The 25,872-nt window shown below is 44.0% G+C and overlaps 1 protein-coding gene across 2 annotated transcripts in view; it reads right to left on the bottom strand.

The window, feature by feature from the left end:
* Positions 1-25,872, bottom strand: part of acoxl (acyl-CoA oxidase-like) — a 396,539-nt gene that overhangs the window by 105,357 nt on the left and 265,310 nt on the right. For both annotated transcript variants that reach the window (XM_072246892.1, XM_072246899.1), the window contains exon 13: positions 20,709-20,798. In XM_072246892.1, the coding sequence (XP_072102993.1) occupies positions 20,709-20,798 (90 nt within the window). The remainder of the gene's footprint in view (positions 1-20,708; positions 20,799-25,872) is intronic.

Here is a 25,872-nt window from a genome sequence, read left to right as displayed (position 1 = left end):
AACAGCCAAGACCCTTTATGAGGTTGATTTAGAAATGAGGAAAGAGTAACAACATTTCGCTGGTGATGAGACCCTTGGAACGCCATAAAGTCATGGAAAAAACTTGTGAAATGATGAAGTAGAGTAATGTGTCATGGTAACGATGAAGAAAATCCTTGGTTCCTGTCAGGCCTGTTGCTGTGCTCAGGATGGGGCAGAAACCTGACTGGAGGATTCCAACAGAAAGCTGAGTGAGGCAGTCAGAAGTTTGAACAGTGGCAACATATTCAAGAAAGGGAAGTTGTTGAGTGAGATTGTAGTTATATAGAGAAAGGAGAAAATCCAAAATGCAAAAAAAAAATGCACATGTTGCAAAGCATATGACGAAGAGTCTTCAACCCGAAACACAAACTCTTTTTCTCTTTCCATAGGTGTCTCCTGGCCTACCGAGTGGTTCCAGCCTGCTTCTAAACGGAAGGTGGAGTTTTTCAAGGAGGGAATGTTGATAGTAGTTTTGAAAGGGAAGGGGAATTATGACTCAGAAGGGAAGGTTATTTTATAATATCAGTTCCACTGGGAACAGGATGGTTGGTAAGAAGCCATGTCAACTGAGGTCAAGGGACACGAGGGAGACCAGGTACTTGAGAGGGATAGGGACTTGTTCAGGGTGTAAAAGTGGGAAATGGAATACGTTTAGTGCTGGTTTTGGTGACTGCAGGGGGGAGGGCATATGCATTGATGCGCATGAAGAGCAGAGGCAACTAGGGAAGATAAACCAAGAATGGTGAATGATATCAGATGTCTTACGGCTTTTTTGCACTGTTCTCAGAATTCAGCCGCTCCCCTCCATTTACTGAGTGAGATGAAGCAGAAAATTTGCCGACAGAACCACCAGCTCAATTTCATTTGTTAACAGATCATTGCTTCTGCTTTTTGAACTAAGAGGGAATAAGATATATGTTGGTTGGGGTGAGGAGTGGAGATTGAAAAGATTCTTCTTCCTATCCTCCTGGTACCATCTTTCATGACTTGTTATCACATCTCCAGTTCCATTGCTTCTGGAGTGGCTGATCAGGCCAAGTTGTAACCCATGTACGATGCTGCAGGTTTGTTAGAAGGTGCCAGGAGTGGTAGGAGGATGGATAGTTTTTGAAATCAGACACTTCTTTTATTAGGCATGCTGGGATTCTGAGTTTTTCCAGTAAAAGGGACTGACAGTCTTCTTCACCTTCCCATGATTTGGTGCAGATATTACACTATTTAAGAAGGTTTCAAAAAGATCCTTGCATCAGTTCCTCTGACAACCTGCCAAATTCCAATTTAATTCCATTTCTCATTCCTGACATGTCAATCCATGGCCTCCTCTTGTGCCTCAGGGCGTAGGAGCAACACCTTATATTCCGTCTGGGCAGCCTCCAAAGTGATGGCATGAATATCGATTTCTCCTTCTGGTAAAAAAAATTCCCTTCCCCTCCCTGTCCCCTCTTCCTCTATTCCCCACTCTGGCCTCTTACTTCTTACCTGCCAATCACCTCCCCCTGGTGCCTCTATCCTTCCCTTTCTGCAATCAGATTCCTTCATCTCCAGCCCTTTCCCACCTGCCTGGCTTCACCAATCACCTTCTAGCTACCCTCCTTTCCTTCCTAAGACCTTTTCATTCTAAATCTCCCCGCCCCCCCCCACCCAACCTTCCTTCCCAGTCCTGAAGAAGGGTCTCAGCCCAATATGTTGACTGTTCATTGCCATGGATGCTGCCTGACCTGCTGAGTTCCTCCAGCGTTCTGTGTATGTTGCTGTAGATTTCCAGCATCTGCAGAATTTCTTGTGTTCACGCTAACCTCTAGCCATGACAAAATTTGGAGCAGAGTGCCTTATCTAATTTCCAGTGTGGCCTTTACCATGGCCTCGGAGAAGGACAGGAACAGATCATATGGAAAAATACTTTATGGGGGAGGGGGAATTATCATGCTATCATGCAGGAATTTAGGAACATAAACTGGGAATGGATTGTTCCTAGAGAAATGTGAAAGAGAAATATGGATGCTGCTTTGGGAGCACTTGCATGGGGTCCTGGGTAAGTTTGTCCCATTGAGGCAGAAAAAGATGGTAGGGTGAAGGAACCACGGCTGACAAGAGATGAGGAACATCTGGTCAAGAGGAAGAAAGAAACTTACTTAAGGTTTGGAAAGCAAGGATTAAACAGGGCTCTAGAGAATTACAAGACAGCCAGGAAGGAGCTGAAAAATGGCCTTAAAAGAGCTAGAAGGGGGCATGAGATTGTGTCAAGCATGATTAAGCAAAATCCCTGGGCATTCTACTTGCATGTGAAGAATAGGAGTATGACGAGAGTGAGGGTAGCACTGATCAAGAAACGTGCCTGGAATGGGAGGAGATAGTGGAATACTTTGCTTTAGTATTGGCCAGTGACATTTGTGAGGACAGTGTAAAACAGGCTGATATGCTGGAATATGTCAATGTTAAGATAGAGGATGTGCTGAAACATTTGAAAAACATAAGGATAGGTAAGTCTCCGGGGCCAGGTGGAATATACCCAGGTTACTGTGGGAAGCAAGGGAAGAGATTTCTGTATCTTTGGCAATGATCTTTGCATCTTCACCGGCCACAGGAGTCATACCAGATGATAGGGTGGAAAATGTCATTCCTTTGTTCAAGAAAGGAAGTAGGGATAATCCTGGGAACTATAGACCAGGGAATCTTACTTCAGTGATGGGAAAATTATTACAGAAGATTCTTTGAGACGAAATTTACAAGCATTTGAAGAAGCATAGCCATATTAGGGATAGTCAGTATGGTTTTTTGAGGGGCAGGTCATGCTTCATGAGCCTGATTGAATTTGCTGAGGATGTGACAAAGCACACTGAATGAGGCAGAGCAATGGATGTAGTGTATATAGATATTAGTAAGGTACTTGATAAGATTCCCATGATAGGCTCATTCAGAAAGTCAGGAGACATGAGATCCAGGGAAACTTGACTGTGTAGATTCAAAATTGGCTTACCCACAGAAGGCAGAGGCCAGTCATAGATGGAGCATAATTCTATCTGGAGTGTATATGGAGCCAGTGACCAGTGGTGTACCGCAGGGATCTGTTCTGGGAAATGGCTTGGATGAGGAAGTGGAAGGATCAGTTCACAATGACATGAATGTTGGTGGAATTATGAATTGTGTAGTTGGTTGTTGTATGTTACAACGAGACATTGCCAGGATGCAGAGCTGGACTGAGAAGTGGCTCATTCAACCATAAGTGTATATAGCCAAGCAAAATTGTTCCTCTGGGGCCAAGGTGTAAAACACATTACCAACAGCACACAGCACAATGTACATAGCACATGTGTTACAACAGTCACAAAGAAGAAAGAAACAGCACAGCCCAAGTCCCTGAGTAGCACAGCCTATAGACTGATGGTAAGTGGTCCAGCTTGTTCTTCTACCAAGCGAACACTGGAGTGCAGCATCAAGGAAACACCAGAGGGCAGCACTGATGGGAGGGGGGCAGTCCACAACTCAGTACAGATTCCAACGTGCCCACAGAGGCCCCTGCTCTCTCCCACACCGCCTCCGACAACTCCTACCCTGAGCGGCTGCAACAGGCAACCCCGCGGTATGAGGACCTAGTCCTTGCCACAACCGAGGCAATGCGGCTCCCCCGCTGTCGGTCTCACCGATGAACCAGTGAACCAAACCTGCAGTATTCTACGTTACCAATGTCAAAGAGGGACTTGCAATCATAATAAAAACGTCCAACACAATCACTCGCAACGTGCACCACCAGCACAATAAGTCTCCCCCCCCCATGAGAAAAAAGCATGTCCTGGGAGATGGGGGGGTCCTTAATAATGGATGTCACCTTTCTGAGGCACCCCTCCTTGAATATGTCCTGGATACTACAGAGGCTAGTAGCCATTATGGAGCTGACTAATTTTACAACTTTCTGTAGCTTCTTTCGATCCTGTGCAGTAGCTCCCCAACCCCATATTAGACAGTGATGCAATCCGTCAGAATGCTCTCCATGGTATGTCTGCAGAAGTTTTCAAGTGTTTTAAATGACAAACCAAATCTCCTCAAACTGCAGCTGCTCCCCATTGACTCCATTAGAGGCCAATGTGTAGTTGTTGGTGCATTTCACGGAGTCAGAGTCGTACAACACAGAAAGGGGCCCTTCAGCCCATCATGTGCGTGCTGACCTTTTTTGCCTTTCTGCACTAACCCTATTTCTCTCAAGGTCGATCACAGGTGAAGGTCACATCTACTGTGTCTCTGGAGGCACCATGTTTCGAGTAGAAGTTCACAGACCACATGCAGGAAGGAGTCTGCTAGAAGAGCAATATAAACCAGCTATAGTTGCTGTTTTTGATAAAGTTTGCAAAGGTATGAGAATAAGCAACTGGTGATGTGGAGAGAGTAGAAAAACTGGGATTATTCCCTTTGCGAGTTTGAAGGAAATTAAATGCTGGTGTTCTACTTTTGCTTATAGTTTTTTTAGAAATGTTCAAAATTCTAAGGTAATGTAAAACACTAACAATAATGCTTAAATACAGCTAAGAAGTGGTTTAACAGCATTCTTCTGGTTTATAGTTTTGCATATTCAATGGCTTTTCCCTCCCCTCTGTGACAGTGCATGCAAATCATTAAACCCAAAGTTCAAAACTTCACAGATTTAAACAGAATCCTCGCAAAAGGTGTGAACTGCTACTTCAGATATACTGGAGTTCAGTGAATATGAATGAAGCAGGCACACGAACAAAAGCAGCAATTTAGTTGCAACAGAGGGCAATTGTCCAGCAATGTTTGCTGCTAATTCAAGCTTTTCCATGATAATTTCAGCTAAAAGGCTCGTTTGAAGATGCTCTGGTTACTATGCGATAAGCAAAGAAAATTGAGAGATATGGAAGGGGCAGACAGGATTATGACTGATTTAAAATGGGTAAATAGAGGGTGGGGGGAAAGTTCCATCAGAGATTATTCAAGGATCAGGGCTCAGCATTTAAAATTTTAGACAGAAGACACAAAGGTGATGCAGACAACAGGAATTCTGCAGATGCTGAAAATTCAAGCAACACACATCAAAGTTGCTGGTTCACGCAGCAGGCCAGGCAGCATCTCTAGGAAGAGGTACAGTCGACGTTTCAGGCCGAGACCCTTCGTCAGGACTAACTGAAGGAAGAGTGAGTAAGAGATTTGAAAGTTGGAGGGGGAGGAGGAGATCCAAAATGATAGGAGAAGACAGGAGGGGGAGGGATGGAGCCAAGAGCTGGACAGGTAATTGACAGAAGGGATACGAGAGGATCGTGGGACAGGAGGTCCAGGAAGAAAGCCGGGGGGGGGGGACCCAGAGGATGGGCAAGGGGTATATTCAGAGGGACAGAGGGAGAAAAAGGAGAGTGAGAGAAAGAATGTGTGTATAAAAATAAATAACAGATGGGGTACAAGAGGGAGGTAGGGCATTAGCGTAAGTTAGAGAAGTCGATGTTCATGCCATCAGGTTGGAGGCTACCCAGACGGAATATAAGGTGTTGTTCCTCCAACCTGAGTGTGGCTTCATCTTTACAGTAGAGGAGGCCGTGGATAGACATGTCAGAATGGGAATGGGATGTGGAATTAAAATGTGTGGCCACTGGGAGATCCTGCTTTCTCTGGCAGACAGAGCGTAGATGTTCAGCAAAGCAGTCTCCCAGTCTGCGTCGGGTCTCGCCAATATATAGAAGGTCACATCGGGAGCACCGGACGCAGTATATCACCCCAGCCGACTCACAGGTGAAGTGTCGCCTCACCTGGAAGGACTGTTTGGGGCCCTGAATGGTGGTAAGGGAGGAAGTGTAAGGGCATGTGTAGCACTTGTTCCGCTTACACGGATAAGTGCCAGGAGGGAGATCAGTGGGGAGGGATGGGAGGGATGAATGGACAAGGGAGTCACGTAGGGAGCGATCCCTGCGGAAAGCAGGGGGGGGAGGGAAAGATGTGCTTAGTGGTGGGATCCCGTTGGAGGTGGCGGAAGTTACGGAGAATAATATGTTGGACCCGGAGGCTGGTGGGGTGGTAGGTGAGGGCCAGGGGAATCCTATTCCTAGTGGGGTGGCGGGAGGATGGAGTGAGAGCAGATGTACGTGAAATGGGGGAGATGCGTTTAAGAGCAGAGTTGATAGTGGAGGAAGGGAAGCCCCTTTCTTTAAAAAAGGAGGACATCTCCCTCGTCCTAGAATGAAAAGCCTCATCCTGAGAGCAGATGTGGCGGAGACGGAGGAATTGCGAGAGCAGTTTTCACTCGGAGAGTAGCGGGAATCTGGGATTCCTGTAAACATCTTGGAACAGAGTCAGTGCCTTCATAAGGGGAATTTGGAAAGACTCATGTTAGATTATATTTTGTAGGAATATGGAGAAAACAGGTTAATAGACCAAATAAAAGATTATAGAATCTTGAATCTAGAGCAAGAAACGACCTGAGGGAGGATCTCACTGAGCAGGCTAATGGGACTTGCATGGTTGCTCTGCTGAGAGCACTAAACAAGCTGGTTGTCGACATTTTGAGTGAGGACCTGTTTGGATGCAGGACCTTGACCCAAAACATCGGCAGTTCCTTTCCCTATCAGACGCTGCTCCACCCACTGAGGTTCTCCAGCAGTTTGTCATTTTTTTGGATCCAGATTCCAGCATCTGTAGTCTTCTGCGTCTCCAGGATTGTTGACAGCTGATTCCATTGCCCCAGGCAGTTGAAAACAAAATGTAAATGTAATGGAATACAATGTGGTACGTACTACCCTACCACAGCTTGTATGTTGATCCTTGAGCTCGAGGGCACCTACACACACTACCTCCAAGGTGTATGATGTACTTTCATAAAACGAGGAGTTTGAACACTGGCTGCTAGTTGGTTTGTTACTGTCACATGTACTGAAGTACAGTGAAACACTGTGTTTTGCTAGCCATCCATATAGATCATTTCAACGCCTCAAGACTTCAAGGTATTCCAAGGGACAAGCAGAATGAAGTGTCACTGCTAGAGGAAGTGCACTGCAGGCAGGCACTTAGGTGCAAGACCGTGAGAAGTTTGTGAGGTTAACAGTCCATTTTACTAGACAAGGCGACTGTTCAATTGTCTCACAGCAGTGGGACAGCAGCTTTTCCTTTCAGCATGGGGGTATGTGCATTCGGTTTTTTGTAGGGTGGGTGGGGAAAAGAGAGAATATCCAGGCTGGGTAGTGTATCTGATTATATCAGCTGCTTTTATGAAGCAGCAAGGAGAGTCGACAGAGTCCATGGAGAGAGAGAAGGCCGGTTTTCATGATGTGCTAAATTGCGCCTACATCTTGGTGACGTAAAGATGAGTTTGTGCACCGCTCTACTTTCTTCCACAATGACCAGCTTTGTTATTTTGCTGACGCTGAGGGAAAGGTTGTTGTCATGACACCATGCCAAAAGGTTCTCTGTCTCCTTCCTGTACTCTATTTTCATCAAGCCATACACCAGCCTAACTTGCAAATATAACACCTTTCCTTGCAATGAATGCAAGTCTTGCCAGAGATGTCCTAATCTCAAAAATAAGAATAAAGAGTCATTAGCATTACTTGTCTCTCTTCCCACAGATGATGCCTGACATGCTGGCTGAGCACTTCCAAATTTTTTGTTTCTAATTTTAATTTTGGATTTCTAGCATCTGCAGAACTTTTTAAAATAGTTATTTTCATTCAGTGAAGATAAAATCCCAGGAGAGGTTCAACCAGTCAGTTTGTTGATCAAGTACACCCCAATGTGCGTACAGAGATTTTTCATGCCTATTTCTCCTCGATGTTCACTAGGAGAATATCATGGATGTCAAAGGTTTAGCGTAATAAGTAGTGAGAACATATTCCGAAGAAAGAGATTCTCTTAGACTCCTCGTGCGCAAACTAGCAATGAAGATTGGAGCTGCATAATTTTAGTACAACAGGTTATTGTAAGCAGAATTCATGCTGCTCTTTCAGGAGATGGTGGACACCACCTAATATGGCAACGCAAAGGAAACAGCAGATGCTGGAATATAGGAAAATGCAAGAACTTAGTATTAAAACATCGTCTGTGAAAGCAAAAAGTGTTAGTCAGCATCTTTGGTCAAGACCCAAAGCATCTTCCAGTAAGATGGCATGCTCAGATGCAGCGGTTTCTACGGGACCAACCGAAGGTGTTATTGTCTTTTTTAAATGTGTTTTTTATGATCGCAGGACCCTACTGGACATTAAAAACTTAAGTACTGCAGGTCTACCCCATCAACAAGTTGCTCTTTAGTGGAGAAACCGAAGGAGCTGGACTTGGTGTGGACCATGTTGCTGTCTGCTATGGAGAGGCATCAGAGTTGGTGTGCGAAGGCAGTGTGCAACCTAGTGTGATTGCCTTAATCTCTTTTTTCTTGTTTTCACAAGACCCTGTTGGACATTGGAAATGTGGAATTCTGCATGTCTGGTTTATTGGCGGGACCAACGGCAGGAGAGCTGTGTGACCTCAGTTGTGTAGAGGACTAGGCCTTGAGCCATGATGCCGCCTGTTTGCAGCCGTCCAGGAAATAGGTGCTGGAGTCAGTGCTAGAGGTGGTGTGGTGTGTCATTCATTCAAGCATCAGTGCTGCCATCCAGTGTTTGCTCAGCCGTAGACTAAACCTCAATCTGGGTGTTACCTGTTTGCAGCCACCTAGGAGAGAGGCAACAGTCAGTGCCTGAGGCGGTGCAGCGTGGCATCCATGCTGCGCTCCAGCATTCGCTCGGCGGAATACAAGTGGTATTATGTTCGACTGCAGACTGCTGCAACATTCATGGACTCAGTGACTTGGTCTGAACTTTTTTGTGTATGACTGTATTTTATTGCTATCGTATATATACCTTGTGCTTTGTATTATTGTTGGTACTCTGCTTTGCACCTCGGCCCCAGAGTAACTCTCTTTTATTTGGCTGTGTTCATGGACTGAATGACAATTGAACTTGAACTTGATCTTGAAGACCTTGAATCAGAGCTGAAAGGGAAGAGGAAAGACTGCCAGTATATTGCGACATGGGGGCATGAGGGTGAGGGGAGGGGAATGTGATAGAGGCTGGAGAGCGATCAGTGGAACTGGATAAGGAGGGGATCTCAAGCAGATAGAGACAGAGAGGCTAGTAGATAGCAAACGACAGATGGGGAGAGGACAACACAAGCAAGGGTAGAAGAAGAAGTGAATAGCAAAGTGTGTGTGAAGGAAGAGCAGCTGGAGATGATCGGAAATTGGACAATTCAATATTCATCCCCATTCCAGAATGGGGTGTTATTTTTACAATTTATATTGGGCTCTCTGTAGCAACAGCAGCCAGGTGGCGTGGCATTGGGGAAGACAGTTAAAAAGGCATGCAAACAGAAGCTCGATATGACCACTGCAGTTGAAGCAAAGGACTGGTGCTTCACAAAATGGCCGCTCAGTCTACATTGGTTTCATCAATGTAGAGGAAGCAACATTACAGGTACTGAATGCAGTAGACCGTGTTGGTAAATCTCCGTCTCACCTAGCGGGCTGTTTCTGTCACTGGATGGGAGGAGGTGAAGGGGCAAGTATTACACCTCCTCGGGCTCCAGGGTAAAGTGCTGGAGGATGGTCAGGAGTGAGTGGGAAGATTAGAGAGGACAAAGGAGTCACAAAGAGGGTGATCCTACAGAAAGCAGAAAGTTAGGGAGGGGGAGACAAGAGGAAGGATATGTCTGCTGGTGGAATCATGCTGCAGCTGGCATAAATGGCAAGCGTGATGTGCTGGATGTGGAGGATGGAGGGTGAAAGGTGAGGGCCTACCTATTATTCTTCTTTCTGGGGACGAGACTCAGAGCAGATGTGTGGGAAATGAAGGAAAAGCATTAACCATGCCGGGGGGGCGGGGGGGGGGGGAATTGTTGCGATGTTACCTTGGTGCGATGTTCTATTTCTGCAATTCAGTGATTGTGTTTTGATGCCAAATGAAAAGAGGAATGGGCTGAGACACCTCACCTATCAACTCGCTGTTCTCTTGGAGCTGAAGGTGGGAAGGTCAGAATATTGTACCTCTAATGAAGTACTTGTGGGGATGTAGGATGGTAATACCTACTGCTATGTCACAAAATCATATGGGATTCACTGCCACCATTCTTCCCTTTGTTACACTGGCTCTGTATGTCATATGCAAACGGTGACGAGGCAGACTTTAACATCATAATCGGCAAGTTGCTGGTCTCACCCTTACCCCTCTGCCCTTTTATTAGCGAGAGCGCCCGAGGCATGCCGAATTGTTGGGTGAACGATTAGTTTTTTTGTACTGCAGATCATGGTTTCTCCTGGGGGCTTTGGGTGGTGGCTGCTGATGCTTTTTGCTGAAATAAGTGGGGAAGGGGGAGGGTTGATGTTTCACTGCTCCTTGTGTGTGGGAGGGGGAAAAGGGGGCTTTGGGGGTTCTCACGTTTTTACTGTCACTCATTCTCTGGGGCACTCCTCTGTTTTTGTGCATGGCTGTGAAGAACAAGAATTTCAGGTTGTATATTGTATAAATTCCCTCGGAGAGGCGGCTGTGTCCTGATGTTCTCAGGAGGAGCCGCTGGTTCGAGTCGCTTCCCACAGAGGGGCTGCTGGTTCAAATCACTGCCCTTGGCAGGGCCACTAGGTCCCGATGCCCTCAGAGATGTTCCCGAAATTCTGAGATTTGTGGATTGGACTGTAGTTCAAACTAACTGAAGCTCATATTGGCCACTTTCAGTTCTTTTTTTTGTGTTCTTGCTTTTTCTTTCTTGTTGCTGACTGGCAGGCTGAGGTTTGGATGATCTGCTAGTTTTTGTGTATTGGAGGGGTTGGTGGGGTTTGGGCTTGGTGAGTTTTTGCTTATCTTTTTTTTGCACGGGGGAGTGCTTGATGTCTTTCTTCCAACTACTTCTATGATTTCTGTATTTTCAGGCTATCTGGAGAAGATAAATCTCAGAGTTGTATTCTGCATATATACTTTGATAATAAAATGAACCTTTGAACATTCTCTGATATGAAATGGAACTTTGAACTATTGACAGGATTCTGGCTCGGGTCTCAGTGTATTACCCTTCTTTCTTGCTTTGTCAATACTATCTCCAGGGCCTCGATGGATGAATTTTGTGGTTGGTTCCTTGAGGAGCCTGGTACTATGAGTGGGAGGGGAATAAGTGTCCTGTGGTGGTCAATGCCTGCATATTATCAGATTATTACAAGAGCACTTAAAGCTGGACACTATCAAAGAGCCTTCAAGTAGAGGGTTAAGCGAAGAGGAGACAGGGATATAAGAGGGGTTGTGAAAATGTGTGAATTCCAAGTAACCCTTAAGGACTGGCGAAAGTACAGAATGAAATAAGGTCATTTAGTAGCTCTGTTCCTCCTAACTGACCAGATGCTAATTTTACCATTGTCAAGTTACTCAATATTATTAGCCAGTGAATAGGCTGTTCCTATTTTGTCCTGGGCTTCTAGGAAATCAAGCAAGAACTCAGGAAACTAATCTGATGTTACAAAGTTCACTTCTCTACCCTAGACACTGATATCATGCAGATTGAAGTCCTGTTGAACTTGTGTTTTAAAATACTTCTATTTCAAGAAGCAGGTCATTACTAATACACAAACGAGAAATCCAATGGGGAAAGATTCAAAATTAAACAGCTAAAATTAAAACATTTTGAAGGCCAGTTCAATAAAATGATTGCACAATGGTTTCCTTGTTGGATACACAAACACAACTAAGGAGTAGAAAGTCATTTGGCACATCAAGTCTGTTCAATCATTCATTAAGATTGCTGCTGATCCTCCACTAGTTTCAGCTAACCCTCTCCCCTTGGCTCCCTGCCAGGAGAATTCCAGGAATTCGAGTGGTCAATGTCAATAGATCCATGGATGAATGGAGGTGCAACAAGCCTCCATGTCCCAATTCTCCATATGCTTTCCCAAATGCCGGAACTCCATCCCACTAAATTCATAGTGGGTAGCCCTGGAGTTTAACATGGCATCCAAAGTGTGGCAAGATTTGCTGCATGGTTGTGTAAACATAATGCAGAATCAAAATGGCCACATATTTAGTGGGAGGAAAGATAATTGGACAAACAGAAAATCAGTGCAAACCTGTCCAACATCAGATAGTCAGTTGGCTCTTTTACTGAAGACATTAATCAAAGCACCGGTAACTGACAGAAGTCTAATCCATGTTCATACTAATCTGCTTTTAAAAAATAAATCTCATTTGTTACTGTCATGGTGGAGAATTGGATTTGTTACACATAATGATAAATTTGCTGTTACTGTAAGACAAATGTATGGAATAGAATTCCAATGGCATGCAATAATTTAAGACTTGTGACAAACCATAATTAATTATCTGGGTACTACACTGATAAAGCATGTTAGTGAAAAAAAATATACAGTATTAATGATGCCAGGCATTGCAAGTAATGATAAACTTTTGAAATGTAGGAATATAATTCAGTCATTGACATAAGAAATATTTGTAATTTGCATGTTTGAGATGGTGTAAACAGAAAATAGCTTGGGCATATATTTTATTGCCTTCAACATCCTCTGCCCTGTTTTGCAGTCACTATATTCATGTGGTTGATTCACCAAATTACTGGTTAATGATGGCATTTGCATTGTCACAGAAAAGCAGCATCCATCCATCAGGGACCCCACCACCCAGAACATGCTCTCTTCTCGCTGCTGCCATCAGGAAGAAGGTATAAAAGCCTCAGGACTCACACCACCAGGTTCAAGAACAGTTACTACCCCTCAACCATCAGGCTCTTGAACCAAAGGGGATAACTTCACTTGCCCCACAGGTTGTTCCCATAACCTATGGACCCACTTTCAAGGACTCTTCATCTCGTGTTGACAATATCTATTGTTGACTTATTTATTATTACTATTTCTTTATTTTTGTGTTTGCACAAGTCCTTCATTGATTCTATTATGGCTATTATTCTATTATAGAAAATGAATCTGAGGGTTGTCTATGGTGACATATATTTTCTTTCATAATAAATTTACTTTGAACATTGAGGATGTTTATGGTGGGGACTTGGTACTAATCGCACTTTCCTACATTAATCCATGTCCCTCTTTCCCCTGCTCATTCACGATTCAAGATTGTTTCATGACATTGCCTGGGCCCCATGGAAAACAGGTTAAGTCTACCTCTCCTTTCCGTTCCTTCATAATTTTATGGACCTCTATTATTCCACTGGGTGCAGGGTGGAGATACATCTCTACCAAAGGAGGTGTAAGGTGCCCCTGCGCTCTGCTAGCCTGTACGCCACCCTTGGGCAAGGTGTAGCACCTGCTTACCCCTGCCCCCTCCTGATCAGGGTCATACGAAGCCACGGGAGCAGGTGGCAGATGGTCGTATGAGCAGCTGGTGCATATCACAAGTCCTGGGTATGCAACCACAGATGCCAGAGAGACAATCCCTGAAGAGTATTGATAATGGCGGGGGTCACCCGTCTTGAAAAGACACTGTCCAGAAGAGGGTAATGGCAAACTACTGCTGTGGAAGAAAAATACCAAAAAAAAATCATGGTCATGGAAGACCATGATTGCCCATGTAATATGACATGGCACATAATGAACAAACAATCATGTCACATGTCAGCCTGCATTGGTCCAGGGAAAGCAGACTGAGTTATCAAATCCCTCCAATCCAGGCAGGTTCATTGTGAATCTTCACTTCATTTTCTCTTGTTTATTGGCAGCTTTCCTGTAGCAATAATACTTGAAGTGTGGCCTAATGCGAGAGGACACACTAACTCTTGTACTCAGTGCCTCCATCAATGAAATATGGCCTCTTCACCAGCACTTTGCCTCATTCAGGTCTGTTCTACAACGCACTCCAGAACCTTAACATTCACTGTGTGTATACTGCTGTAGGTTAACTTCATTGCTTTGCATTTGTCTGAGTGAAATTCCTCTGCCATTCCCTTGCCCACCTTCCCTTTTGATCTAAATCTTGTTGTAACCCTAGGGAACCTCCTTTATTCTCCCTGATACCGTCGATTCTGATGTCATCCACATCCAACCATTCCACCTACATTTTCGTCCAAATTGTGAATATACACTCAATGGCCACTTTATTAGGTACCTCCTGTACCCAATAAAATAGCAACTGAGTATATGTTTACGGTCTTCTGCTGCTGTAGCCAATCCACTTCAAGCCTTGGCATGTTGTGAGTTCAGAGGTGCTCTTCTGCACACCACTGTTGCAATGCATGGTTATTCCAGTTACTGTTGCCTTCCTCTCAGCTTGAATCAGACTGCCCGTTCTTCTCTGACGTTGCTCATTAACAAGGCATTCTTGCCCACAGAACTGCCACTCACTGGATTTTTTTTTAAGTGTTTTTTGCACCATTCTCTGTAAACTGTAGAGACTGTTTGTGAAAATCCCAGGAGATGAGCAGTTTCTGAGATACTCAAACCACCCTATCTGGCACCAATGATCATTCCACGGTCAAAGTCACTTAAATCACATTTCTTCCCCATTCTGATGTTTAGTCTGAACAATAACTAAACTCCTTGACCATGTCTGTATGATTTTATGTGTTGGACTACTGCTACATGATAGACTGATAAGATGCTTTCATTAACAAACAGGTGTACAGATGTATTGCTGTACCTAGTAAAGTGGCCATTGAGTGTATGTGACAAACAACAATAGCCCCTGCAACACACTGCTGGTCAAAAGCCTCCAAGGCTGAAGAACAACCCTCTGCTATCACATTCTAATCACTTCCAACAAGCCAACTTTTGTATCCAACAAGCGATCTCATCTTCCGGACTAGACTGTCAAGCAGAGCCTTTTTAAAATCTTTGTCGATAATGTCTATTACCCTGCCCTCATCAATCATCTTGGTTTCCTCTTCAAAAAGCTTAACCAAGTTCACGAGCCAGTCCTGCCGAAGGGTTTCGGCCCAGAACATCGGCTACTTTTTTCAATAGATGCTGCCTGGCCTGCTGAGTTCCTCCAGCATTTTGTGTGTGTTGATCAAATTCATGAGACGTGATTTCCTATGCACAGTGCTAACTATCCCAAATCAGTCCTTGTGTTTCCAAATGCAGATAGATCCTGTCTCTCAGAACTTCCCCACAACTGACATTAGGAACACTGGCCCATACTTCCATTCTTGTCCTCGCAGTCCTTCTTAAGTAAATGAGGAAGATAGGAAGACTAACCTCAAGCAATTTTCTCCCTTCCTTCCCACAATGTCTTAGGATACAATTGGTCAGGCTGCATGGACTTATCCTCTTTTAACAGTGTGTGTGTATATATATATATAAACATATATGTATATGTGTGTGTGTGTGTGTGTGTGTGTGTGTGTGTTTGTGTGTGTGTGTTTGTGTGTGTGTGTGTGTGTGTGTGTGTGTGTGTGTGTGTGTTTGTGTGTGTGTGTGTTTGTGTGTGTGTGTGTACATCTCAGACTTTTCCACAGTACTGTATGTGCTTGTAGACTGGTACACCTCTTGTTTCATAATGCCAATACACTATTCTCTTCTGAACTTTCAAGCTTCCATGAATTTCTCAATGGTAATACAGATGAGAAGCATTCATTTAAGACCTCAACTATCTTCTGCAGCTCCACATAGAGATAACTACACTGATCCTTAAGGGAACTTATCCTCTCACTAGTTACTCTTTTGCCTTAATGTACTTATAGAATCCTCTAGAATTCTCCTTTACCTCATCCCCTAAGGCAGTGGTCCCCAACCACCGGGCTGCAGACCGGTACCGGGCCGCAAAGCATGCGCTACCGGGCCACGGGGGAACGATATGATTGGGCGATATGAGTCAGCCGCACTTTTCCTCATTCCCTGTCACGCCCACTGTTGAGCTTGAACGCACGCGAGGTCATTACCCGCGCGTCATCCATGTCAGCGCGGGAAGAAGATCAACTCTTCGAGCTTGCAAATGATGACGGACTGAAAAGTATGTTTGACATCACATCTCTGCCGGCATTCTGGATCAAAGTCAAGGCTAAATATCCTGAGACAGCCACAAAAGCACTAAAAACGTTGCTTCCATTTCCAACATATCTCTGCAATGAGTGCAACGAAAACCAAATTGCGAAATAGACTGGACATAAGGAACCCCCTTCGAGTATCGCTGTCTCCCACCCCCCCTCGATGGACCATCTTGTTGCAGGAAAACAAGCCCAGAGCTCCCACTGATTCACCGATATTGGTGTGTTGCAATGATTTTATATGTTCATACGGGGAAAATATGTGTTGTGTGTTTAATATCCAAACATTGCTTAAAATGTTATGATGCTACTGACTTATAAGTGACTGATATAACCATATAACAATTACAGCATGGAAACAGGCCATCTCTGCCCTTCTAGTCTGTGCCGAACGCTACTCTCACCTAGTCCCACCGACCTGCACTCAGCCCATAACCCTCCATTCCCTTCCTGTCCATATACCTATCCAATTTTTCTTTAAATGATAATATCAAACCTGCCTCTATCACTTCTACTGGAAGTTCATTCAACACCTACTTCAAGCTCCCCTGTCCTCTGCTGGTAATTGACTTATCACTACATTCATGCGAGGAAAATATGCGCTGTGTGTTTAATATTAAATTCGTTAGATAATCCCTTTTAGAAATGAAATTGAGTGTATTAGCCACTTATCACCGTTCATGATTAACAACCACCCCCGAACAGAACTGCCAAAAACGGTTTGTAGAGAAAAATTGGCACGTACATGTATGCGCACTGGTACCGTGCAAGGCTTCATGGTCATTGTAGTCTTACTCTGGGTAAAAACAACGTATTTGACTGCTACTCTTATCCATTGGCAACCCCCCCCCCCCCGCCCCCGCCCCCCCCCCCCCCCCCCCCGGGCTTGGCCGGTCTGCAAGAATATTGTCAATATTAAACCGGTCCGCAGTGCTAAAAAGGTTGGGGAACCCTGCCCTAAGAATTTCTCATGTTCTCTTTCATCTCCTCCTGAATTCGTTCTTAAATGCCCTCGAATCCAATATACTCCTCGAGGGATTCACTTGATCCCAGCTGCCTCAACCTGATATATGCCGCCCTTTTCCTGACCAGAGCTTCAACGTCCCTCATCAACCAGAGTTCCCTAATCTGGTTAGCCGGGCCGTTTAATCAAACAGGAATATGTTGGTCCTGAGAGCTCTTGTTGAATTTACTAATTTCTTTGAATTATCCTGCTAAACGAGTAAGCATGGTCAACTGAGGTAAAGAATTTTGAAGATCAGCAGCCTAAATATTGGTCCATTGTATTCTTGCCCAGGAATTTCAAGCCATAGGAGAGAGCTGATCACTGGAGATTCTGCTTCAATCCCTTTCAGAGTCTGAAATGCTTTCAAGAAACCTCTCTTGTCCTTCCAACTGGCAGCGAATATAATCATCATGATCGAGTCCTATGTCATAATGTGGGCGATCATGGTCTCTTGACCATGATTGTTCCTGGCAAATTTCTCCACAGAAGTGGTTTGCCATTGCTTTCTTCTGGGCAGTGTCTTTACAGGACGAAAGACCCCAGCCATTATTAATACTCTTCAGAGACTGTCTGCCTGGTATCTGTGGTCACATTACCAGGACTTGTGATATGCACCAGCAGCTCATATGACCATCCACCACCTGCTCCCATGGCTTCATGTGACCCTGATCGGCGGGGGGGGGGGTGCTAAGCAGGTGCAACACCTTTCCCAGGGGAGACTTGCAGGTTAGCGGAGGGAAGGAGCGCATTACACCCCCTTTGATAGAGATGTATCTCCACCTCGTCACCCATGGTAGTGAATAGTGAATATTCACTATTTTTAATGAGTATTCCTCCCGCCTAGGAATCAAGCTAGGCTACACTACTTTTAAGGCATCTACTGTGTGTCCTTCCGCTCAACAGATAACACTACACTAAAAAATTCCTCTACAGTTGCTGCAGGATTTTCAATAATCTAGACTTCGTTGCAAAAAAAGGCCAGCAAGCAATTTGCCTCCTTAACTGCTCGTGGCAACTGCCTCCCAAACGTCTCCGAAGATCAACATTTACAAATTTCACACCAACATGGCGGGCATTGAGAAGCAAGTTGCCAAAATAAAAAAGAGATGAATTCTTCGACGTGCTTTAATGTACACCAACATCCTGACCTGCAAATTAGGATACAGTAATTCTGCAGTGACCCAGTCACTGGCTGACAGAAATGGATAAAAGAAAGATGACAGAAAATTAGTACTGCAACTGTGGCATTAATGAAATCCAGCACCCATCCGGCATCGGTAGATTATGTGCGTCCATATTTGTAATTATTGAAAATATTTGTTTGATTAAAAAGCACCTATTTGAAACACAATACAATGGTTCATGGACGAATGGCTTCTCTGTCGGGAAAATGCTTTGGAAAATGTATTGACTTTCACAGCAACAATCCTCACCACAAATGATTTAACTGCCCACTGTGGTTTACACAATCAGCCACAGTTGCGAGAGGATCAAAGGAGGCTGGAGTGGTTAGCTGAAGCATGGGCTACTGTCATCTTAAACCCAACAGCAACCCCAGAACAGGGGCAAGAGAAAAGTTTTTCAGACAAGAGCAGAAGTTACTTAAACCAGCACTCAGCAGCACTAGTAAGAATATTTGCTGTGATTTATCTCTTTCTAGAAATCAAAACTGGAGCTTTATTGCACTAAATGCTTGTGGTTAGAAAATGGATCAGGAAACACTGCTCCTGTTAGTTTCACACAGTCCAAAGCAATGTTAGTGATTGCTTCTTGATGAAATCACACAAATTAAAAAGTTGAGCTCGCATTTGTTGAACAATATATGTTAGCACATCTAATGTTTCCTAAGAAACAGAAACGCACTTACAGAGTTCATCTCCTGCGCTATGCATGTTTACCTTCTTGCAGTATAGGTTAGAGCTGAAACAAACTTGTTTAACAGCCACAGGAAATCATAGGGAGCACAGCACACGTTCTTCAGTTTAGTGCCATTTACAGGGTCACTCTGCTGACACAAGCCAGCGCCATTACTCACTGAAGATGCTGAGACATATTTTGAAGTGCTCAGTCTAACAAGTGCGTTCTGAAGGATGTAGATATTACACATGGCTCAGTAATGATCCCCCAGCTAGCAAACGTCTGGGGCTGCATGGCAAGTCATTCTGGGAAAGCAGCTGGCTTGAAGCAAGGACGCTCACAAACACAGAACTGCAAAATCCTCTTTCCTGCAGGACCCTCTCTTCCCCCACAACAGCCCATGTGCTACACACACCAAATCAAGTCAAGTCTCAGACACCTTCTCTTACTTATCCTTTGTACAGGACCCCGCTAAGGCCATTGTCTCCCGAACTAACACCAACCTCACCAACTCTGGAAATCTCCCATCATACTTCCCATACCCCGCTCTGCCCATTTCCATCTCCTACCAAACCCAGTAGACGTATTGTTTCTATCTGCTCCTGCCATACCAAACTTCTGTCCACATAACTCCACTCCATTTTGTCCTCCTTGGTTCATTCCCTTCTTCCCTACATTTATTATTTATTTATTTATCTGGCCTATCAGGTAGAAGACAGTCAGCCAGCCTACATCAGCACTACTCTTGTCAGTGGGTTTGATGGTGAGGTTGGGATTGGTGTGGAGAGAGTATAGGGGAATGCATTCACATGGGATGAGGTTTGAATAGGAGAGAGGTAGCTGAGATGGTTGATGTCTCAAGTTAGAGACGAAAAGGTCCACAGTGGGCAGAAGGCCAAGAGAGGTGTCAAAGAAGAGGAGGAGAGTCAAAGGGTGGAGAAGGGGTCACCGGTGGGGATGAGGAATCTTGGCCAAAGCAGTAGGCTTGAAGATGGAAATGACAGAAGAACAGCTCAGCTTCATGGTGAGCACAGAACTCACCGAGCTGTGGGCGTAGGGAGACGAAAGTAAGGCCTTTGCTGCGGAGAGAACACTCCACCTCAAAGGGGAGATGGTAAAGACAAGGAGGAGTGGAGTTGGATTCAGAGGAAGACAGATGGCTGGAAGGGTCCGAGGAGAGAGGAGTGTTGAGGTGTTCAGGGAAAGTGGGGTGGGAGGAAGGTGAGGGCTCAGAGGAATGGGTGGGTGGAAATGAGGAAGCTGTCCTTGAATGCGGTCTACAGAGAGTTTACAAGTTCTCCCTCTGACAACGTGGGTTTCTGTCGAGTTTTCCAGTTTCCTCCTGGACTCAGAAAATGTGCAGATTGATAGGTTAATTAACCTTGAGACCAGGGGTTCCCAGTGTTTTTTACGCCATGGACCAATGCTATTAAGCAAGGAGTCCATGGACCCCAGAATGGGAACCTCTGCTCCAGAGTATCGATGAGTGGTAGAATCTGGAGGTAGTTGATGGGAACATGGGGAGAATAGGTTATAAGCAGGAAGAAATGGGATTGCTCTGTGATCTGGCACAGATTTGATGTGCTGAAATGGTACCTTTCTATGTGTGGAAATAAAAGTCATGTAATTACTTTGTGGATTGTGCTTTTAAGTGCTGACAATCCCTTCTGACTGCTGGATCAAAGTGACAAAACTACAGTCTGCATTTTCATTGTGTACAATACAGATCACTGTTCAATGAAGCTCTTGAGATTGAAGACACACTAACACCATAGTTTTTAACCAGTTTTGTCATCTTTCTGGGAAACCTGATATCTTATCAGTGCAAAGGAGGTACAATCCAATTTCTTTTCATGTAGAGGAATAGTTCAAATACCTGTAGCATGACGACATTGTCTCCCTCAAAGGTTACAAAAACATCTGAGTCGCACTTTAGTCCAGGAATTCGATTCTCCATCATATATCCCTGAAAATAACAACAGGAGTTTATAACAGTAAACAATGGCCATTTATCATAAATAATCTAATCTTACTGGAAAACACAAAATCAAAATGCTAGGTATTTTTATGAATCTAAAAATCTCAAAAAGTAAACTTTTGTCAAGGAGGAACCCAGGTACCGAAATGAAAATTTATTTTTTTTACTTTAAGTCTCCATTTTGCTTAATTTCTTTCTAAAAATTTACTTGATTCATAAAACTTACTACTGTATTACACAACATATTCACAGGTAGTCATGGGTGGGTTGAGTTGTTCTCTGATCTTGGCAATTTACTTGCAAACGTTTCATCACCACGCGAGGAGACATCGCCAGTGCGCCTTTCTGAGGACATACCACAATCAGCAGTGCACTGATGCCATCCCCTCACCTGGTGATGGAACGCTTGCAAGTAAATTGCCAAGATTGGAGATCAGCTCAACCCAGCCATCGGCCACCCAAACTACACATCTTCTGAATTGTGTCCAACAGGCAGTCATGTCATTTCTTAGAGAGAAGTTCAACCAATTGAGCAAGGAGAAGGGAGAAACAGTGGAGAACCTACAGCAAACAACAGTGATCTTTATGACAACCGTCTCCATGACTTCCTCACTTTGTCACTGGAATACTGCAGGGTAGTGATCAAGCTCCTGCACTGTCAGTCATTGAGTCATACACCTACACAGCATGGAATAAGGCCCTTCAGCCCAACTTGTTAATGCTGTTCAATTCGCCTAACTGAGCTGACTTCATTTGCCTGTGTTTGCCCCGTACCCCACTTAACACTTTCTGTGCAAATGTTTTTCAAATGGCACAAATGGACCTGCCTCAAGTTCTTCCTCAGGTGGCTTGTTCCATAAGCTCACCAACATCTCTGTGATCAGGTTCTTCCTCAGGTGGCTTGTTCCATAAGCTCACCAACATCTCTGTGATCAGGTTCTTCCTCAGGTGGCTTGTTCCATAAGCTCACCAACATCTCTGTGATCAGGTTCTTCCTCAGGTTCCTCTTAATTCATTCCACTTTCCCATTAAACTTATACCTCTAGGATTGGCCTCCCCTACCCTGGGGAAAACCACAGACTATGAACGCCCACATCATGCGACATGATACATAATGATGATAATGATGACAACCCTAATCTATCTAAATACAAAAATAAATAAATAATAATAATAAATAAATAAACAATAAATATCGAGAACATGAGATGAACAGTCCTTTAATGTGAGTCCATAGGTTGTGGGAACATACCAATGATGGGGCAAGTGAAGTTGAGAGAAATTATCCCCTTTTAGTTGAGGGGTAATAACTGTTCCTGAAGCTGGTGGTGTGAGTCCTGTATCTGGACAAAATTTTAAAAAGAGCAGAGGAATTAAACAACAGGGTATTTTGAGGAGATAGTCTGTGGTTAACAGAAGTTTGCCCTTACAGGATACCTGTGGCTGAGGAACACCTTTTCTATATTCAAGGCTGCAGTTCTTTGGGTCAGGGTTGGTTAGAGACAGGTGTGATAGAGAGCAAAGGCCTTGGTAGGACGTCAGAGGCTTTTCTGAGAATTAGTTTGAACAGAAAAGCAATGGTGAATGGCCAATTGAAATCTAGACAATCAAGTCCTTAAAGTGCAATACAAAGTACACTGGGAGCAGAATTTTCCTAGGGGCACAATTAAACAGTTGCATTTTTGACAGAGCTCAGTAACTTGTGGAGAACCTGTTATATTGTCAACTTGTTTCAGTTCTGATGTAAGGTTGTTAACCAGAGACATTAAAACTATTTCTCTCTCCACAAAAGTTGCCTAGGTTGAGTAATCCCACACTTTTTGGTTTTGATTCCAGAGCAGAGGTGAGACAGACAGCATGCAAATTCTGTGATCATGGAGTTAATTATACAGTAGACAGAACAGAGCATGATTTTCCATCAATCCAAACATAACTAGACAGAACGTAATGTAAGCACAAATTTAGGGAGAGAGGATGTATACCAACTTATTAAGTTGAAAATGTGTACAGTGAGTTACATAAACTCCCTAAAAAGCCTAAACAAGCGACTCAGGATTGTGTGAACCATTTCTGGTGAACTTCCTTCTTGTGACCATAAGAACTATAATTACCAACACCACCTTCAGCCCCACCTACTCTGTCTTGGAAATTTCACCAGCTCTTTCCCTGCATTGACCATTATCTACCTGAGTCATCGTGCATCAGCAATTCCCTCAGAACAACATAGTATCTTCTGTTAACTAGGAAAATAAGGTTTAATTCAAAGAAAGCTACTTATATTTATTTTCTTGTTGCCGAAATGTTGTTGCCAAATGTACTGTGGACGCTTGATTAAGAATTAGTTCCCAAAAGAGAGGATGACAACACTCCAATGCCAATTTTCCATGCTTAAGGAGATCTTGAAACTCATACATTGGCTGGCATTCAGTTCAATAAAATGCAGTCTTAGAATAAATAAATTGATACGTATTGATTGATAAATTACATGCAATTTAATGAACCTCCGGAACTCGCAGTGAATAATGAGGCCTCCTCTACTGCCGTGATGAAGCCACTATCAAGTTGGAGGAAAAACACATCATATTCCGTCTGGGTAGTCTCCAACCTGATGGAATGCATATCAATTTCTCTAATTTCTGGTAATTTCTCCCCCCTTCCCTTTTTCCAATTTTTCCATTGCTCAGCTGCTTCCCCTCTTATTCCTTCTCTTCAACTCACCTGCCTTTCACCCCCTCTGATGCCCCTCCTCCTTTCCCTTCTCCTATGGTCCACCCTCCTCCTCTATCAGATTCACTCTTTTTTAGCCCGTTGCCTTTTCCACCTATTCCCCCCTCCTCAACCCTCTCAACTTCCCTCTCACCAGGCTTTACCTATCATCTGCCAACTTGTACCTCTTCCCCTCTTCTTATTCTGCCTTCTTCCCCTTTCATTTCCAGTTCTGATGGAGCGTCTTGGCCCGAAATGTTGACTGTTTATTCTTCTCCAAAGACGCTACCTCACTTGCCGAGGTCCTCTGGCATTTTGTGTGTTGCTCTGGAATTTCCAGCATCTGCAGAATCTATTGTGTTTATTATTTATCTCACCTGCTTTTGTCCCTCTTTTAGCTGCACCCTGAGCTCCTCTAATCCAGGGAAAGCACCCAGCCTATTCAGGTTCTCCTCATTAACAAAGCACTCAATTCCAGGCAATATCTGACTGAAATTTAAAACAAAAACTGCAGATGCAGGAAATCTAAAACAAAGATAGATAATCTAGGAAATACTCAGCAGGTCAGGCGGCATCTCTGTGGAGAGGAATAGAGTCAGTGTTTCAGGTTGGAGTTCCCCCTCATCAGAACTGTAAAGGAGACAAAAGAAGCTGGTAAAGAGTGGGCGAGGGTATGTCTCTGTGAGGGTAAAACCTGGGTAACTCCCCTCCCCTGTCCTCCCTGCTGCTTTACAAGTACTCGTGTCTCTCCTGAAGCACAGATTCAGTTTCTCTTCCCACAGATGCAACCTGACCTTTAATATTTCTATCATTGCTTATTTTTGTTTGAGACACCCTTGTGAATTTCCTTTGCAACCTCTCCAGTGCAATCACTTTCTTCCTATAGTTTGGTGATTAGAAATGTGCACACCTGTAGAATTCCGGTTTTAAAAAAAATTATTTTGCTAATCATTGATTGAAATTGTCGAAATCAGTGGTTCCGACATTGAGGGGAAATCCAGGAGTTCACTAAAGGAATGCACGCATCTCTCCCACCAATGCCTCCAAATTCCAGATTCTCATAGGTGAACACAGAAGTAGGAATCTTGCTGACTGTTTATCCACAGCCTTTTTCCGGTTCTATTCCGGAAACATTTCCCAGTATCTTCATTAAGAACTCCACAAGCAAATCCTGCAGAACTTGAGCCTTTCCAATCAAAAGGACAGAGGGTATTGAGTAACTTGACTACTTTTGAACCAATTGTACGTTGTGCTTTAGTTTTTATATAATATTTACATTTTATAGCACATGGAATGATTTTTAAGACCACAAGACATGGGAGCAGAATTAGATCATGTGACCCCCGAAGTCTGCTCTGCCATTCCATCATGGCTGATTTATTTTTCCTCAACCCCATTCTCAAGCCTTCTCCCCAATACTTTACTAATCAAGAACCTGTCAGCCTCCATTTTAAACATACCCAATGGTCTTGTCTTCCACAGCTGTCTGGCAATGAATTCCACAGATTCATTGCCCTCTGGTTAAAGGAATTCCTTCTTATATCTGTTCTAAAGGGATGTCCTTCCATTCTGAGTCTATGCCCTCTGTTCATAGAGACTCCTACTTTTGGAAACATCCTCCCTGCATTGACTATATCTAAGCCTTTCAATATTCAGTAAGTTTCAATGAGATCCCTCCTCCCCTATTCTTCTAAATTCCAGTGAATATAAGCCCAGAACCATCAAACGCTCCTCGTACATCAAACCTTTCATTCCCAGAATCATTCTCATGAACCTCCTCTGGATCCTCAACAATGCCCACCCATCTTTACTTACAGATGGGGCCCAAAACCGCTCACAATACTCCAAGCGTGGTCTGCCCAATGTCTTAAAACATCTCAGCACTACCTCCTTGCTTTTATCGCAACACACACAAAATGCTGGAAGAACTCAGCAGGCCAGGCAGCATCTATGGAAAAGACTAAACAGTTGATGTTTCGGGCCGAGACCCTTCAGCAGGACTGGAGAAAGAAGATGAGAAGTCAGAGTAAGAAGGTGAGGGGGAGGGGGAGGTACAAGGTGGTAGGTGAAAGATGTATGGAAAAGAGTAAACGGTCGATATTTCTTGTTCCTTGTTTTTATATTCTAGACCTCAAAATGAATGCTATCATTGCATTTGCCTTTCTCACTACCAACTCAAACTGCAAGTTAACCTTTAGGGAATCCTGCACTAGGACTCCCAGGTCCCCCTTGCACCTCAGATTTCTGAATTTGCTCCCCACTTAGTCATTTATTGTTTCTGAATATCAGATATTTTGGCAGATGTGACACCAGGGTTTATCACAATCAGCCAGAAAAGAAAAGTGGACTATTTTTT

This window comes from Mobula birostris, chromosome 2, assembly GCF_030028105.1.
Source record: "Mobula birostris isolate sMobBir1 chromosome 2, sMobBir1.hap1, whole genome shotgun sequence".
NCBI lineage: Eukaryota > Metazoa > Chordata > Chondrichthyes > Myliobatiformes > Myliobatidae > Mobula > Mobula birostris.
This window is presented reverse-complemented; position numbering and strand designations above follow the sequence as displayed.